The sequence below is a fragment of the Mytilus edulis genome, unplaced genomic scaffold, assembly GCF_963676685.1.
Source record: "Mytilus edulis unplaced genomic scaffold, xbMytEdul2.2 SCAFFOLD_868, whole genome shotgun sequence".
NCBI lineage: Eukaryota > Metazoa > Mollusca > Bivalvia > Mytilida > Mytilidae > Mytilus > Mytilus edulis.
Genome location: NW_027267368.1, coordinates 12,331 through 30,524, shown reverse-complemented (window position 1 = coordinate 30,524; position 18,194 = coordinate 12,331). Strand labels below are relative to the sequence as shown.

The 18,194-nt window shown below is 31.9% G+C and overlaps 2 protein-coding genes across 2 annotated transcripts; both read right to left on the bottom strand.

Moving 5' to 3' along the window:
- Positions 1-1,137: 1,137 nt before the first annotated feature.
- On the bottom strand, positions 1,138-8,341 carry LOC139505220 (death domain-associated protein 6-like; the record flags this gene model as incomplete). The annotated part of the gene is made up of 4 exons (XM_071294980.1): positions 8,282-8,341; positions 7,798-7,927; positions 5,534-5,660; positions 1,138-1,257 (listed from the first exon to the last, which is right to left on the bottom strand). Coding segments are annotated over exons 1-4 (437 nt in total), but the record flags the coding sequence as incomplete, so codon positions are not given.
- LOC139505219 (myb-like protein X) lies at positions 1,138-14,654 on the bottom strand. Its single transcript, XM_071294979.1, has 8 exons — positions 14,592-14,654; positions 13,440-13,487; positions 11,070-12,183; positions 9,773-10,105; positions 8,531-8,734; positions 7,734-7,927; positions 5,534-5,660; positions 1,138-1,257 (listed from the first exon to the last, which is right to left on the bottom strand). The coding sequence occupies exons 2-5, from the start codon at positions 13,470-13,472 to the stop codon at positions 8,550-8,552; spliced, it is 1,665 nt and encodes a 554-aa protein (XP_071151080.1). The 5' UTR covers positions 13,473-13,487; positions 14,592-14,654; the 3' UTR covers positions 1,138-1,257; positions 5,534-5,660; positions 7,734-7,927; positions 8,531-8,549.
- Positions 14,655-18,194: the final 3,540 nt, after the last annotated feature.

Here is an 18,194-nt window from a genome sequence, read left to right as displayed (position 1 = left end):
AAAGATAAAATTGTACACTGCACATTTCACCCTTCCAGAACCCTAGGTAAAACTATTTGATAATAACTGATCAATTAACATATTCAGTCTACTTTCTGATATGGTTATAATGTGTTATAAATATAAAGATTGTCTCCCCTTACCAAATACCAGTTTGGATTGGCAGTTAAATATATACATGCAAGATATCAATCAATTTGTATTTATCACAATATTTTTATTTTTCTAGTACAATTCTAAGCTGAGCTAGTGATCACAGAATACACAGATACGCCTGCTCACAGAAAAAGTATGACATGTACAGTAAACAACAAAACCAAAATTTAAATCCTAACTTGACTCTTATTTTATGTTTCATCATAGTATATAAAATGGTCAAAACAATTTATTTGTTTTCCCTGTTATATTTGAATTTTCTCTTTTCTTTTTCTGTCTTAAGAACTTATTTGATTAGTATGTAATCATAAGTCTTTGTGTTAGTACTACACAAATATTTCTTTTAGGGAGTTCTATAGCTATATATAAGAATGATACTTGCATAGTATGTATTGAAGTGCTTATAGAAACTTCTAAATACAAAATTTTCTGCATAGTATATTATTTACAGCATCTTGTATTAATTAAGCGTAATATAACTAGATGTGTGTTTGTTTGGAGATATTGTTTTTTTGTTTTGTTATCTTTTCAAATGTTGCATTGCTCAGAAAGATACAATGAATTAACAAACCCTATTTTTTGTCTTGCCTCTAATTTATCCATGTAAACAGATTAGAATTGTTAATATTTTGGATGCTTTTATGAGCGAGAATTCAAAAACTTTCATTTGACCAGGAAACACAAAAGAATAATGCAAATTTTAGTAACAAAGGGGAATAACTTTTAAACATTATATGATTAAATCATCAAAATGGAAGTTGACTTTTATTTTATAATCCATTACATAGTGTTCAATTTTCAATAGATTTAGATAGATTAGTCAACTGGTACTTAAATTATCACTTCAAAATATGGTATAAAATATCCTACTGCAGTAAAAATTTTGAGTCATAATTGCCAATCACTTATCGACATTTAGCATTAAATCAAGCAAACAAATAGCTTATATAAAAAGCTGTCCTGACTTTTTAAACATCTTACTTATCAACAGCCTTAACATGACCAGCTGAGGTGTATGCCAAATCTTGTCTTCGTCTCTTCTGAAGAGATTCTCCTACATCTAAAAAGGCTTCTCTTGCTAATCTCTCAATTGCTGTAGATCTTTATTGAAAAAAAGAAATTCTAAAAGTTATTGCAAGTACAATACAGTTTATCCTATCTACAAAAAAAAATCTCACAGAAAAGCACAACTGTGCCTCTATAAATTCATTCATAACATTTCAGTGCTCAGTCTCCATCATTATCATAGGGAGGGGGGACTTCAATTTTTGAAATTGATAGGTAGAAGTGGTGATATTAAATATGAGTGTGTATTAGCTCCATGCTACATTGTATTATCAGGGTTTCCGCTGGCGGTCGCCATTTTCGCAATTTGGTCAAAGGACACAGTTATCGTCCTTTGGTTTTCGTTGTCTACGAATATAGTCCCTAGTGTAAACAGTGTATAACTTGCATGTTTTATTTAATACACTTTCCAAATTTATTTCTTGATATTAAATGCATGAAATGTTAAATAGGGGGATGTAATTACATGTTAAAAAAAATTTGGGTGCTGAATCTTTATGTTAAGTAGTGATTTGGTCCAGTTCAAAAAGGTCAAATTTTATCACGTTTGAAGCTGTAAAACTGAATTTAACACCCCCTTAACACAGAATTGTCAATATTTTAAGTTAGAGCTGGTAGAAGTTTCTATAATTTTGATATTATTTGTCTCACTGGTAGTACACTACACTGTAAAAATCTTTTTGAGAAAGAGCAGGTGCGATTTTTTTAATTTGAATCTATGGTCTAAAAGAAAATGCACTACGAAATAACTGTGTTCTCTGGCCTAAGAGATGGATTCATGAAATCTAGATTCTGTACTTTGGCAACTTTCCTGGATGATTTGCTGATTTCAATTTGTCAAACTCAATCAAAGTAAAGGATTTACATCTTTGGTTTACAGAAATTCTTTTAAAATGTGCCATTTTGGCATTCTACGGCTATAATAAGCATTTTAAAGCAGTTTACATTTTATGCCTAAGAGGCATGCAGACTTTCTAACTGACAGCTTTTTTGTTCCTGATATTTGTGTTTTTATGCTCAAATCAAATTTAAATAACCATTTGTGAACTCTGAATATAGAGAAAAGTAGATTATAACAGACAAAAGTGCAGCATATTTTGTATTCATGGCCCTGGTTAAACGGCCTAATTGATGTATGTAAAATGTGAAGAGTTTTGTACATCAAATCTGTAGTCCTTCACAAATATTTCACTAATTCTGTAAAAAAGTCACTTTACTATATATTCAGTACACCTTACTCCTTTCATAGGCTACCATATTTTTTTCTGTATGATAGTAAGTGGTCCAAATTTATGCCTATTAAGACTAAAACTAAATGCAAGTTTTCCATTGAAAAGTGAAAAAAATGGCCATCAGACCATATTGTTTTTCAAAAAATTTAAATGAAAGAGTCCTTTAGTAATTAGACTTCTTGTATCATAACACCTTAGCATAGAAATGAGCAAAAAGTAACACATTTTCATTTCTGATAGCTTCTGTTTGCATTTTTTATATGTCAATGTGGGCTACCGCCCTAAATCGACTCTAAATAATTCTCAGTACTACATGGCCCAAGACCATTTTATACTCATGTGGTATGCTTTTTGTAACTTTTCTATACATTTAAAGTACATTTTGTATATATGAAAGATTAATTTAGGCTTATAAAACTTCAAAAACTTCAAATTGGCAGAGAAAAATGCATATTTTTATAAGGCTTCCCTGAATTTGAAAATCTCTATTTTCAGGCATAGGCTCATATAAATTTGACTTTTGAATAATTACAATACATCTGATAAATAAAATGAGTGTTCAGATGCTTTTAATATTTAATATATAATATTCAAAAGCATTTAAAAAAGCAAATTTTTGCAAAATTTCAAATTTTTAGGCCAAAATCTTGACAGTTGAAGATATTTAATTTATACGTCAAAAATAAACATCCAAATGTCAATACTAAAATGACCCTAGTTTCTCTGGGTTTCTCCTTTGGTTTTCGTTGTCTACAAATATAGTCCCTAGTGTAAACAGTGTATAACTTGTATGTTTTATTTAATACACTTTCCAAATTTATTTCTTGATATTAAATGCATGAAATATTAAATAGGGGGATGTAATTACGTGTAAAAAAAATTTGGGTGCTGAATCTTTATGTTAAGTAGTGATTTGGTCCAGTTCAAAAAGGTCAAATTTTATCACGTTTGAAGCTGTCAAACTGAATTTAACACCTCCTTAACACAGAATTGTCAATATTTTGAGTTAGAGCTGGTACAAGGGGGTACAATCAAAATCACGTGATGGATATACACACACCGGAAGTTACAGTCGAACTCGCCGCTTGAAAGGTTAGTAGTTGCATTTTCTTGTGTATATCAATTAAATTTTGATTAATAAGTTGGCACACCGAATGTCGGATAGTATGTAGTTTTAAAATACACAATTGTTTTTGCTAGAAAGCGTGCAGTTATTGCAAACACTTCGACACAGAAATTTTGGAACTGTGTCGAAGTGTTAGCATTAACTGCACGCTTTCCAGCAAGGATAATTGTGTATTCAAAACTAGATAGTATCCGACATTCGGTGCACTACCTTATTTATTAAATGTTATTGATAAAAACAAGTGAATACGACTACTTACATTTCAAGCGGTCTGCTCGACTGTTACTTCCGGTGTGTGTATATCCATCACGTGATTTTGATTGTACCCCTTGTGGTAGAAGTTTCTATAATTTTGATGTTATTTGTCTCACTGGTAGTACACTACACTGTAAAAATCTTTTTGAGAAAGAGTAGGTGCAATTTTTTTAATTTGAATTTATGGTCTAAAAGAAATGCACTACGAAATAAGTGTGTTCTCGGGCCATTTGTGAAAAAATAATAATTGTGGCGATTAAAATTTATCATTGGCAAAAGAATTTGGCGAAAGAAAAATGTATAACAATTTATTTTCTTCCATCTTGTTTATTTACTTTTTTTTTTCAGGTTTCTCGGACTTTACCTGATCAGACAATACTCAGAATTCACCTTGAACTTGTTAAGATTTTGACAGAAAATCAAGAATCAGCTGATTGCATTTTATAGCTATCGACAACAAAGGACTAATTAATAAAGGTGTTGATTATATTGTTTGACAAAATGATACCCGTCAGCGGTCACAGAAAGGATTTATTAACCACATTGCGACGCACGTGTTTGAAGCAAAATTTTGACGTCTCCTCTCCTTTTTATAATAAACCAGAAAACAAAACTTGTGTTATGTCGAAAAATGTTCAGAAGCAAGAAAAGTCTCTGATTTAAAACTTTATCCTTTAGCTTTGATATAGATAATCGATTTAAGTGGGTACTTTAAAGTCGTTTCAGTGACACACGTGTTTCAAGCATACTTCTCAACTTTTTCATTTACGATGGTCTATAAAAGAAAACTGTCGTTATATGAAGAAATCTATTCAAAAGGTTGGGAACAACCCCTCGAATGAGAGTAACCCTTCAATGCAATGACTACATCTTAGATGAGGGACAGTTACAAGTGATAAAAACTTTTGTTTTGTTATAAAAACCACTTCTTAGTACAAAAAGGCACATATTTTTATTTGAAGATACTTTCCAAAGAACTGTACATCTTTCTGGTATTATATGGTCAAAACATGTCCAGGAATTTTGTTATATCCCAGGACTTATATCTTCTGTTATTTTTAAAAGTTAGTGGCCCCCTTCTTTTAAAGTTGTTCAAAATATAATCAATTTTCCCCATAAAGTTCTTCTTTTTAAAGGTTAATGTTTAGTGTTTATTCATTACAATGTAGACTCTAAGATAAGTTTGAGGGAATAATCATTTTAGACAACAATGGGGCAAACTCATCTTATTTAGTGTTGGAGGGGGGGGGGGGATAAAAAATGGAAAATTTTAAACGAAAAATATATTTGTTACTTGGCGAAAAAAATAATAAAGTGGCGAAAAATATATTGTTTTGGCAAAGGAAGGTGGCGAAAAAAATAATTGACCCAGGGAAACCCCTCCTATTATTGTTTGGTTTTTACAATAATATATCTAACTATTTGTTAATAATTTCTAGTTTGTACTGTACAATTCAATTTTTATCCATTCCTGAGTCTGAAGTTATTATCTTAAGAATACAGATTTTTTTAACTGTTGGTATGTCTTCAATCTGTAGGTTGCATAAATTTTTCAATGACAGAAACCAAATAAGAAAAGTTTACAAAGAAACAAAATTTTTTTGGGGGGGGGGGGGGGGATCAGTCTCAAAATCCTTCATGGCGATCACAAGCAAACATACATGTCCCTACCATATTTAGATTGAATATCTATACATACCCTAAACCAATCTTTTTGTCTTGATTAACTTTGGTAATGACAGCTTTGACATCATGATAATCTGGAAATTCCTTTCTTTTGTTGACAAATTTCTCCAGCTTTCTGTTTATCTCAGGGTAACGTGTCCCTGTGATAACAATGCAAGTAACTACAATACTGTTAACTTTAAGTTCAAATTAAAGAAGTTATGGTTTGGGGTCAAATCAGACCAAAATTCAAATGCATTTCAATAATTGTCAAATTTGTTAGATGAAAAGTTAAATTTTTGTACTATAATATAACTGCAGTTTTGTTGCAATCATTTCCTTTCCTGAGGCATATAGCCATGAGATGACAGCAAATTCAGATACAAAACTAAATTACATAAACTCTTGACTGTTTATCTCATGCATGCTGTTGAATAATATTAAGCACATTTTCATTTAAAACAAGAGGCTGTCACAACGACAGCAAACCGGATTTATTAACATTTATTTGTGTCCTGGCTATATCACAAGAACCATTACTGATGAATGGTGAAAGTGAAAATCGTCAATATCAAATTTGACCTCCATTTTGTCATCAGTATCAACATATTAAAATTTGAAAAGCTTAGATTGAATGGTTCATGAGTAAATGCAACAACCTGAATGGAAACGCCATTTTACGATCTTTCAAGAACCATAACTCCTGAACGGTAAAAATCAAAATCGTCATTATTGAACTTGACCTCTATTTTGTCATCAGTAACAACATATTAAAATTTCAAAAGCTTTGGTTGAATGGTTCATGAGAAAATGCACGGACACGACGGGAAAAACCATTTTTCAATCTTTCAAGAACCATAACTCCTGAACGGTAAAAGTCAAAATCGTCATTATTGAACTTGACCTCCATTTTGTCATCAGTAACAGCATATTAAAATTTCGGAAGCTTTGGTAGAACAGTTCATGCATAAATGCACGGACACGACTGGAAACTCCATTTTTCAATCTTTCAAGAACCATAACTCCTGAACGGTAAAAGTCAAAATCGCCATTATTGAACTTGACCTTCGTATAGTTGTCAGTAATAACATATTAAAATTTTAAAAGCTTTGGTTGAACGGTTCATGAGTTAATGCACGGACAACATTTGATTGCCGCCCGGCCGCCCGCCCCCCCCCCGCCGTACATCCCCAAATCAATAACCGACATTTTTGTCACAAAAATCCGGTTAAAAACCAAAGTGAAGTTTTTGACAATGTCATTTTGCACAAATAAAGAGTCTTGGGCAGATATATGAGCACGCTGATATGCACACTTTGAATGGTGCACTGCCAATTTAACAGTTTACATCAGAACATCAAATTCATATCAAAGTAAACATCGTTTTTTTTTTTATTCTAATGTCAATCATTGGAATGGCCATCTGATAATTTACCATAATTGCCTTTTGTGACTAAGTCTTAAGGGATTAAAATCGGGATCAGATTTAAAATGTCTGGCTGGCTCAAATATTTTTTGGAAGCCCTGATCCTCTCCCTCAAATAGTCACACAAAAAGGCCATGCTCTATATATTCTGTTCTGTCAAAGTGTTCCTGAAATGCACATGTTTTTGATGAAAAGAAAATCATGCAGATAAAAAATAAAATATACCTTGCACACAATTTCATGTCCTGCCAAAAAATCTGTATAAGTTTGTTTGATTTTTGATGAACTGTTTTCAAGAAGTTGTGGTTTTTTACAATTTAACAATATCAATGTGTGACACAAACAACAATACAAGACATCAAAGTTGATCTTTAGATGTAGCCCCAGCTGTATGCTTTCAAGCCACAGAAAAAGTTGGAAAATAGGTTAGAATGTTAAAACTTTAACAGCTTTTCTATAAAAGCATGCAAACCTCTGTGATCAACTTGCTTGCTATATATATATATATATATGTTTGTTTGGATGTTTGTAAACAACAGATAGGTAGTCTGTTTCAGTCTGTTTACTATATGCTGTGATTTGATTGGACAATAACATTTACTTCATTTCAAGCTTTAGTTCCATATTGTATGTCAATTTTTATTGTCCAATCAAATCCCAGTATATATTACACAGACTGAAACTCAGCCTACTATTGTTTGCAAACATAGCAAGCAAGTCGATCAAAGTTTTGTTTTGCATGCTTTTATAGAAAAGCTGTAAAACAGTTCATTTTCTGTGATCTGAATTTTTATTAATATTATTTTACCTGAATACTTAAACCTTCTTTCAATATGGACGGCCAGTGGCTGCTGATTTATTTTTCAGCTCACATATTTTTTTCCATACTTTGACAAACTTTTGTTGGTATTTGTCTTCCAAAATATATGAAGAACACTCATCATCCATTTCATCAAGAGTAACCTCCTTCTCTTTAAGTCCTTCTATCTTATTTCTTAAATCCTATGAAAATAAATTATGATTGAATTTGAAAATTTCATTGGTCAGATATAATTCAAGTTACATGTAGGAGTACACAGAAATTGTCTATAAAAAAACACTTCCTCACTTTCCCAAAAAGTTACATGTATTTTGTAAAAATTCAAAGTTTCTCTATATTAATCCTAGTTTTCAAGATAATGCAAAACAAGTTTTTCTCCATCTAGAAAGTTATCAAGAAAAGAGACAATTAAAAAAAAAAATAAAAAAAAAAAAAAAAAATTCTCATATAAGGGCAATCACTCCTGCAAGAAGTTGTCTGACAGTTTTGGTGTAAATGAACAGTAGGTAGATCTCTTCATATTGATATTTTCTAACCATTTCACATTTCTTACTCTGGCCAATCTTGCCTATTTTCAAGTTTGTTTTCTTAACCATATACACATTTTTTTTTACTTGGTCTATGACAACTCTGTTGCATGTAAAAAAAAATTCTTTCAATGAGTTGAGTTTTGCATAACATGCTTAAGGTGATCAAATATATTATTCAGTAGATTTTTGTGTTGGGAGATAACAAATCCCTATTTTGTTGACACAGAATTTATTAAAACAAACACAATGAAATACCTCTAGTAGTTTTTCAAGTCTAGCTATTTGTTTTTTTTGAACCAGTTTTAGTCTTTTCTGCTTTCTGTTCATCTTGTTTGTCTCCATTTGCTACATATTCGTTTCCTGCTTCAACATTTTCTGCATTGCTAATTTCTTTTGCTGCATGCTCACCATTGCAAATTTCTTTTGCTACTTGCTGATCATTGGGAATGTCACTGGTGCCTTCAGGAGAATAGTTGTTATAGTACTTTTAATTGATTCATATTTACAATTAATGCTTATCAATGTAGATGATGCAGGCTTCTGTCCAATTTGGTATTTTTGATTAAAAAGTTAGCAATGCAGAAAACAGCATCATAAGTTTCAAAAAGATGATGATGATGATGACTCTGAGAAAACCAGACTTAGCTCTTACTTCTTAATGTCACATGCTTTGCAGTGAAGTAGCATACACCATGTCAAAGTCTTTGTTTTGGCCCAGGTTGGTTTGTAACCACAACCTCCTGCACTAGAACTGGAGGCATAACGCTGCCATGACACCAGGGCAGTAGTTATTTCAAAAAGACAAGTGACAATAAATGCCTTACTTTGAGCTTAATTTGTTATCAGTTAAATTCATAGATGTTAATTTAAAAGCAACTAACATATTTGTCACAGATTATAATCATATAATGTCTAAACATATACAGTAAAAACTGTCTAAACATATATATGCGTGCTGTTTGGTGTGAGCCAAGGTTCTGTTTTGAATGCTGTACTTATACCTTAATGGTTTACTTTTTCTTAATTTGACTTGGATGAGTTGTCTCATTGGCACTCATACCACATTTTCTTATATCTATATATTCCCGAGTTTTGTCAACATATAAACATATATATTATATACATTTTTACTTTCTAGAGGTGTGCCTGAGACAAAGGTTTTATAAATACTCCTATAGTATATAATACTAATACATGAAAACTGTTGTTTCTTATTTGTGTTTGTAACTATATATACTGTATTGTTTATTGTATTTGTAAAAGAATAATATTATAATGGTATTATGTTATGCTCCTTGTGAGCCCATTTTATGGAAATAAAGCATCTTCTTATATATACATGTCTGTCTGTCATACATTAGCACTCTATTTATCAGTAAAAAATAGAAAAAAAACTTTTGATATATAGATAAAAATATCTGTCACTCATTACTTGACCCATGAGGTGAAAACAACATTATATCTAGAATATAACTGCTTAATCAACATGTATATTACCTGATTTATTTTCTTCCTGTTTTGCTTCTTGGTTTTCATTCTCTGAATTTTCATTTCTTTCAATCAAACTGATAGGCTCATGAGCAGGAACGTCATACTCCTTTGTTCCAGAAGCTTTCTGAATATTTGATTCTGTAACTTTCACACTAGTTTCTTTCTGTGCCTTATCTACATTTGGTACCACCACCTGGCAGTCTTCTGATATTCGAATTTCTTCTTTATCATTGGTTAGTTCATCTGTCTTACATTCTGATTTTGGTTCCTCTGAAGTTTCAACCTTAGGACTACTTTGAATTTTCTGTTTGGTGCATGTTACTGTTTTCTGTTCAGAAACTGAGAAATACATTGTACATAATCATCGAAATCACAAATATATTGAAAATGTGCCATGTACACTGTTCATGTTTTACAACATTTTGTACAATAAGAAAAATTCAAACCAAATGTGGGTTATTTTCATGCTTTATTTTATTCCCCTAGATTTTTTAGCTGTTCTAATTGTTCATGAGCAATTACAGAATCTAACTTCAAATTTGGAGATCCTGTTACAAAAATACATTTTCTATCTAGGTCTGTCACTGCAAATTGTTCACCATCTTTTTCCCAGGATAGTAGGTAATTTAATTTTCTAAATGTCAATTTCATAAACTTTATTCTGATCATCCTTTTGAACGTCACTTACACACACATTGTGTATTCTATAACAAATTCCCCCCTCTCCCCCCAGTACCGTGTACTTGATTTCGCTGGTATTTTTTTTATGGACAAATATCTTCTGGTCCGCCGGACCACCAGCTGACAAAATCTACTGGTCTCAGACTTCCAGACCAGCGCTAATTTTGACCCCTGGTTTTGTATAACGTTTTTAGTATAGATCATTTGATTTCTACATATTTATAAATATCAGCCACAATGTGATCCTATTAGCAATGATTAGGTAAGTGAGTTTATTGAAAAAATTGTTTTACATTTTGTTGAGCAGTTGATGTGTTATGGTGTTTGCATGTACATGTATGAAAACCCTATCTTCTATTTATCCATTTATTACTGATCTTTTTCCCTCCCTTAGACAGTTTTAGTTTACACTTAAATAAACCAAGTCTGATAATGTCTCTTCACACATTGTGACCTCACTGACATGACTGATAAATTTTCCTGCACATGTCTGAAAGCTGTGATATAAGAATTACAGAGCTGGGAGAAACAGTTTTATCTGTTTTTTGTTCGTTGAACCTGAAATCAAACAGTTTGCTTAATTGTGGATAAAGCTAAACTATATTTATCATACCATGCATACCTTCAACTTCATCCCCTATGTCATTTGTTTCTTTGTCTGTTAATTGTTTGACTTCTGTCTCCTTTTCGATGATTTGTATTCTAGTTGGTTCTGTATCAACATGATCTTTTGTTTTATTCACTATGTCTATAGTTTCACAAACTTTCTTTACATTGGTGTCTCGAGGACTAGATTCTTTGTTTCTAATAGTCTTCTCTTGATTTACTGAAGTCAGATTTTTATCAGTCCATTTTATGTTTTGAATTTCATTCCTTTCTTCGTTTTTATCCTCATCTTCATCATCATCGTCTAATACGATAGTTTCAATGTCATTTAGGGGTTTCTTGTTTGAACATTTGTTTTCACATTTATCTGATTCTGTCAACTGCGCATTTGTAACATGCTTTTGCTGTTTTTTACTTTGAGCAGGCGAGTAACAACTTTCAATAGTTTTGTGTAACTTTTGTATGAGACCTGAGTTGCACATATTTGTAGTTGATGATGTGACCTGAGACTTTGTAGTGCTTTGCACCAGTTTGAGCTTATTTGTATGAGAGTTGTTTTTGGTATGATTTAGTACGTTCAGATCTATCTTTTTAACACTGGATTTGTCAGGTTGTTTCGATGTATTATTTTCTGGTTTCCTGACTGTTAAATTCACAGCACTACTGTCTGTATCCTCCTCATCACTATCATCTATAGTTATACACATTTGTTCCTCTTGATTTGAAATGACTTCTTTTGTTTTATTGAGGTCTAGATATTCTGATCTATCTTTTTTGCAATCAGTTGCAGTCTTTTTGATAAATTTATGCCAACCCCCGTCACTATCAACATCGCTTGTCTCCCCTTTAGAAGATTTAGGACTTGGTGCATCATATTCATCATGAAGAGTTGCCTCCCTTTTCCTTTTTTTGTCAATCTGCTTAGACTTTAACTCGGCCAGAAAATCTCTAAGATGAATAAATATATTTTTACTATCACTTTCTATTTTGGCACAGGTAATTTCTGTTAAATCTGCAAAGTCTGAAGACTTTTTGAATTCTTCTTGACAGTCACTAAACCTTTTCTGCAGTAATTTAATCAGTTCTGTAGATTTCTGTAGTTCTAAGTAAGGTTTACAAAACTCTAAAAACTGCAATATATAAAAAGAAAAAAATATCAATATGATCACATACTACATACATCATGTACACAAAGTATATATGATTAATACCATAATCAAGAATTGAAAAAATTGTCTGAGTTATAAAACATTTTCATAATGTTTGCATATCAACATGTACATGCATGTATGTACATTTATCATTTGGTATGTTCATTATAATACCACACATAATAACATACAGGAGGGCTACATTTCACTCCTGGGTATTGGTAGGGATCATGTTGCTCACTATTTTTCAGTCAATCTTTAGTTTTAGGTGTACTGTTTTAAGACTTTTCTATTTGTCATTTTTCTTTTTTTCCATATGAATATCTGACTTCTTGGATTTAGAGAGATGTATTTTAATTCCTTATTAAAACTTGTTTGTTTGGCTTTCATATCATAATTATGCTCTTCAGAAAATAAAAGGTGACATAAACTCCTCCATGGAGCATCTCTAGAGTGAAGTTCAGAGTCCTAGGGCTACAACATCATTCAGGGTTTATGCATGAACAAGGCATGTTCAGCTATTAATAGGAAAAGAATGTCAACACACGGATGAACCATTTTGTTGACTTATTTGATGCCTAAAATTCATTCTTATAAGATAAAAACAATCATTAACTTATTTTTTCAACCAAAAACATGAAATCAGACACAGAAAAATACAATTGCATGTGGTCGCTATCTATTTATATTTTTGTTCATATTGGATTATATGACCGTCGACAGTCTTCAAAGGTCATCTCATGGGTAAATTAGATGGTGCCTAGACTAAAGTAATACAAACGAACTGATAATATATATTTATTTGGAGTTCATGCATACATGTAGATTATTGTTTATTTTGGACTTATTGTAGTTTGAACATAAATTTTAGTATGTTAATATCAAATGAAAGTCTTTTAAAAGAATTTCTGTCAAATCTAATTTGGCAGCTAATGACCCTTTAGTGTATAATAACTACTTAGACCAATAAGGCCCTACAGAAAATAATTAGATACATGGGGTCAAATTGATCATATGGTATAGGCTTTTGGTCATACTTGAAGGCTGTATGCCTGAGTGTATGGTGACCTATAGTTGTTTTAATTTCTGTGTCATTTGGTCGCTTGTGGAACATTGTCTCATTGGCAATCATACATGTACCACATCTTCTTTTCTCTATATAGTCCAAATGATTATTTTGATCATGTACAAGACTAAATACCAATAGCAATGCATTATACAATGTAGATACAAACCTCTGAAAAGGTATCATCTGGGTTGAAAGCCATTGAACAGCATAAAATCTATAAAAGAAAACAAATCACAAAATTGCAAAATATCTTGTAAAAATCAGAGAACTGTGGTTACATGTTAAAAATGACAGGTACCAATAATCATAATTAGTTTTGATAAAATGTATCCAAGTTCTATTGATCATGTTGATATAATAAAAGTTTTTTATGTGTACATGTATACTAAACTTGAGAAAGTTATAACAGTTCATACATGTAGTTGGCCAATCATGCATACATGTACATGTAGTACACCTTTGTTATTACAGAAAAAAATATGTCTGTAATAACTGAAAGGTTTCTCTACATCCCACCAAAGCCTGTGCTCACACATATGTGTGTAAATCATGCTTAATCACTTTGTATTTTGATTTATTGTAAGATACAATGTATAATGATCAGAGCATGTAATAAGGTTCTGCGCAAGCTTCCCAGTAATCCCCAAGTGTCTCATATAAAAAATTACATGCCTTTAATAACTTAGCCTAGTCATGCTAGTTATTACACCTTGTTCATCCATTAAACTGTTAAAAACCTTGTTTTACCATGGTTGATGAAAAATGTATTAATCTAATTCGAAAATTAGTGATCAACATGATCAAGGCTTTGTATTTACATAAAGTAGTCTCTGCGCAAAGTTTATTTGACATCGATTTTACACATATCCATATTGGTCATTAAATTTTTCCCAAATTAAGTTAAGAGGGGTCAGTGAAAAAACTATGTAAATTAAGTTTTTTTTATCCTACATTGTGGAACTTTTGATGTCGTCCCTAAAGAAGGCCATATTTTTCAATTCTTTTGATGGCCTTCCTGTAGTTTTAATTTTCTTTTATAAAAATCGAATCAAAATAAAAATTTCTGCTATAACACAGGAAGCATCTGCCTCATAATATATAATTTTTAAAAAGAAAATCAACACAATTGTCAATGGACTGAAATTACAGTAGGATTAATTTTTTTCCCAGTAATTTTTTGACCCGCCACAGATCTTGCCATGCACTTTGTCTTCTAATTTTTCACGGGTAACAACTGCCTATTTTTGATTTTTAATACTAATTTAATCTATTATGATTCAGTGATATAAACATATTTGGTTGTAAGATGTTATTTTACTTCAGTTTTGATGCTCGCTTCTTAAAAATGCTTTGTCTGCGCTGAAAAACAAACGGAAGTAAAAAGTACAAGGTAACATTCAAAACCATTCCCGGAGTGTATCAATCCGGAAAAATGAAATCATGGCTGAATTAATATATATTTTTTAGATAGTTAGCTCATTTATCCTAAGAGAAAAGTACATTACTGCATATTTTAATACGTATAATATAAAACAATTTATCTTAATATAACAATAATAAATTATTGTTTATTATCACAAAATTGTTATATTTCACTGTATATACATGTATACATATGTCTCTCTGATATGTCTTCACAAAGCAATGCGCAGTACAAGTGACGTAAACTTCAACGTGTTGATTGCGGTCATTATATAGTAGAAGTAGAAGGAGGTATTACACTATAAGAATAAGAATAAGAATAAGAATAAGAATACTTTAATAATCCAATTATGGACCCTTGCGGGTTTTAAATTTCATACAATGATTACAATGATTTGTATTATAACTATGAAATAATAAAATAAACTATATATTCCACTGTTTATAAATATTGAAAGTTTAAAGAGGGGGGGCAAGGGCGGTCCCGATAACAGCAAAATAGTGAATTGATTTGGTGAAAAACAGATAACAAGAAATTGAAAAGGGATAGATAACAGTAAATGAAATATGAAAATAAATCTGTCCAGGACCATTCCAGTAGATGACTCGTAGATCTTAGTATATAACTTGTGGTATGGACCTAGAAAATTGTAATTTGTGTAAACAAGACGTTTCGGCCGTTGAGGCAGTTCTGCCTTTGTTGATTTTTTTTCCCGTAACTTGTACAATAATTGTATAATAGTATTTGGACCTAGTGAAAAATTGGATGACACCAAGTGAAACACCAATCTTGCATCTTATGTGAAATCATAGAATATGGAAAATTTGGATACAGCATTGGAAAAGCTGTAGGATTTTAAAAAGGGTATTTGTCGAAAAATTAAACTGAAGACACATCTTTATTTGCATCAATGGCTTCAGAGCTTCAATTTTCATCATGTGAAGCAGTTAAAAAGCTTTTAAAAATATGGTGGCCAGGGTTCCATTTGCATGTAAATGAAAAGAGAGGGAGTAGCACTTATAATATAAATCCTAAAAGAAAAAGATATTGTATAATTCCAAAAGCCATAATTCAAACCCATGCCACTTAGTAATGTAAAACAATTCAAAGGAGAAAACTAACTGCCTAATTTATCCACAAAATAGTGAACAATTTTATCCGTACTGTTTTAATATCAATGTGTGTTTAGTAATAAAAACAAGCGGATAAGTAAAGAGAAAGTATGTTCAGATAATAAACAAAGACTGAAAGCATAGGCAGTGGAATAAAACAGTCATTTCCCTTTGCCTCGGGAGATTTGAAGATTTGTTCACCCTCGAAAAATCATATTTCCCTCGGGCAAAGCCCTCGTTAAATATCATATTCGGAATATTCTTGGGTGAACAAATCTCCATCAGGCACGGGAAGTAAATTTATATAATGCCAACAGAGATTACTAATATGAGTCTCAATATAACACACTGGGAATATCATTTTTGTTTTTAGACATGACCAAATATCATACTTAGGCTATCAATATCATTCTTGCACACACCATGATGCATAGATGATTGTAGCTGCGGAACCGTTGCTCTTATATATGTCCTTGTGATACTTTTTTTTACTATGGTTGTGTTACTTTAGTTTCTCTCCATCTACTATTATAGTTTCAAGCAAAAACGAGAAACCTGTGACTTGAAAGGTCGTCATTCGTAGATTTTCTTGCTGATCCTTTGTGGTAACTTAAGTGTCTTTCCATTTTAAAAAAAAGTTGTCAAGATCGTACATGTCGTAGTGATCAAGGCAAAAAGAAACAACGCATATTTGTTGTGTGTTGGTCAGCGAGTTCATTGGACATACTTTTGAATTGAAATTGTGGTAATGTTTGATTACCATTGGCTTGGCAGAATCAAAATAAGATCCTTCAAAAGAGATGCGAATGGAACTAAAGGGAAAAATAAACTAACAACGTCATGGATAAACACGAAAAAGACAAAACATTTTTGAACCTTGGACGGCAAGTGAAAAATAGTCAACAATGACTTTTCCTAAGGGGGGGGGGGGGGGGGGGGGCGCTGACTGACCTAAGGGGGGCCCTCTCCAGTCATGCTTCAACGATTCCCTATATAATCAACCAAATTTTTCCGACGAAAGAGGGGGGGGGGGCCTGGATCCGCCTATGTCATCTCAACGAGACACGTGCGAATCGTCACTGCTTGAATAGGCAGAGTTGCCCATCATACAATTTGACACATAGTCCAACAATGCCCCAATGATATAAACCATATAATAAAACAATATCATCAACTTCACTATAAAAGAAATAACATTACCACTACTTTTAGCATTTGATTTTTATATGTAAAAAAAAACACAGTACTTAAAGATTAGATACATACAAAATGCCAGGAACTATATTTGTAGACAACCGATTACGAGCGACCAAACAGGTCACTTTTGAAAATCCGATCATTTCGTCTTTTTTTTAATTTAGTTCTTTGAGTCTCTCTTTGCTTTTTTTTCTGCACTTAATTATGCATGACATAACATCTTAACTTCATGTTTTATTTAAAATATATACTTGTGTATTGTGCATCAATGTGACAATATGAAGTAAACGTCAATTAGACAGCAACCTAGCAACATTAATAATCAAGGATATATGCTTGGTTTGAGTGTAAGCAAGATATATACATTTAGTTTCTCTCAACGAGACAGCATCTCAACGACAAAAATATCTTTTAAAGAACTATGCCTTCAGTTACCGTTTTTTTTTTCTTCAATTCGTTTTTAAACGTCTTGCTATATTCAATTTATATTTCAAAAAGACAAAAACTATCGATCAAACGAAAACTGTATCAAATGAGAAAAAAGCTTGTGCCATTAGTACAAATTATTGCTCCATTGCTTATTTCAGGGTTCAAACCCTACATGTACACGTGGTAGCTTAGTTCGACTCTAAAACTATGTTTGACAGTTTCCCAGCCGACGGTCAGTGGCTCTGTCCGAGCGCTCCAGCTTTCTTTCACAATAAAAAAGCTTGCCGCCATGAAATAACAAACAAATGATTAAAGTGGCGTTAAAGGCCAACAATGAATAAATCAATCATTGTATATTTCAGACGTTTTACACACAAATCTTATTTATGTTAAACAAGGCGATATTAATTTGAATTTGAATTTGACGATAGAGATTTTCCAGCATCGTATAATGATGAATCTGGACATGACTGTAATATGTGCCGCTGAACAAACTCTTCATCTTTGCAACTTTGTAATACCTATATGAATGGAAGAATTTAAAGGAAATATTATTTTCATCATTTGCAAACTATTTAACAGGAATGATTAAAATTTAGAAGTTTTGTTGGGATGAAAAGATGATAGCAACATGGGATTAAGGGACTTATTTTTGAAGGTTGGTGTGTCCATCATTTTACATATGTGGCAACCTTCTTGTTAAAATCTTGTACCAAATTCAACTTTCATTTTAAAAGTTTATCAAGTTCCATTACTAACT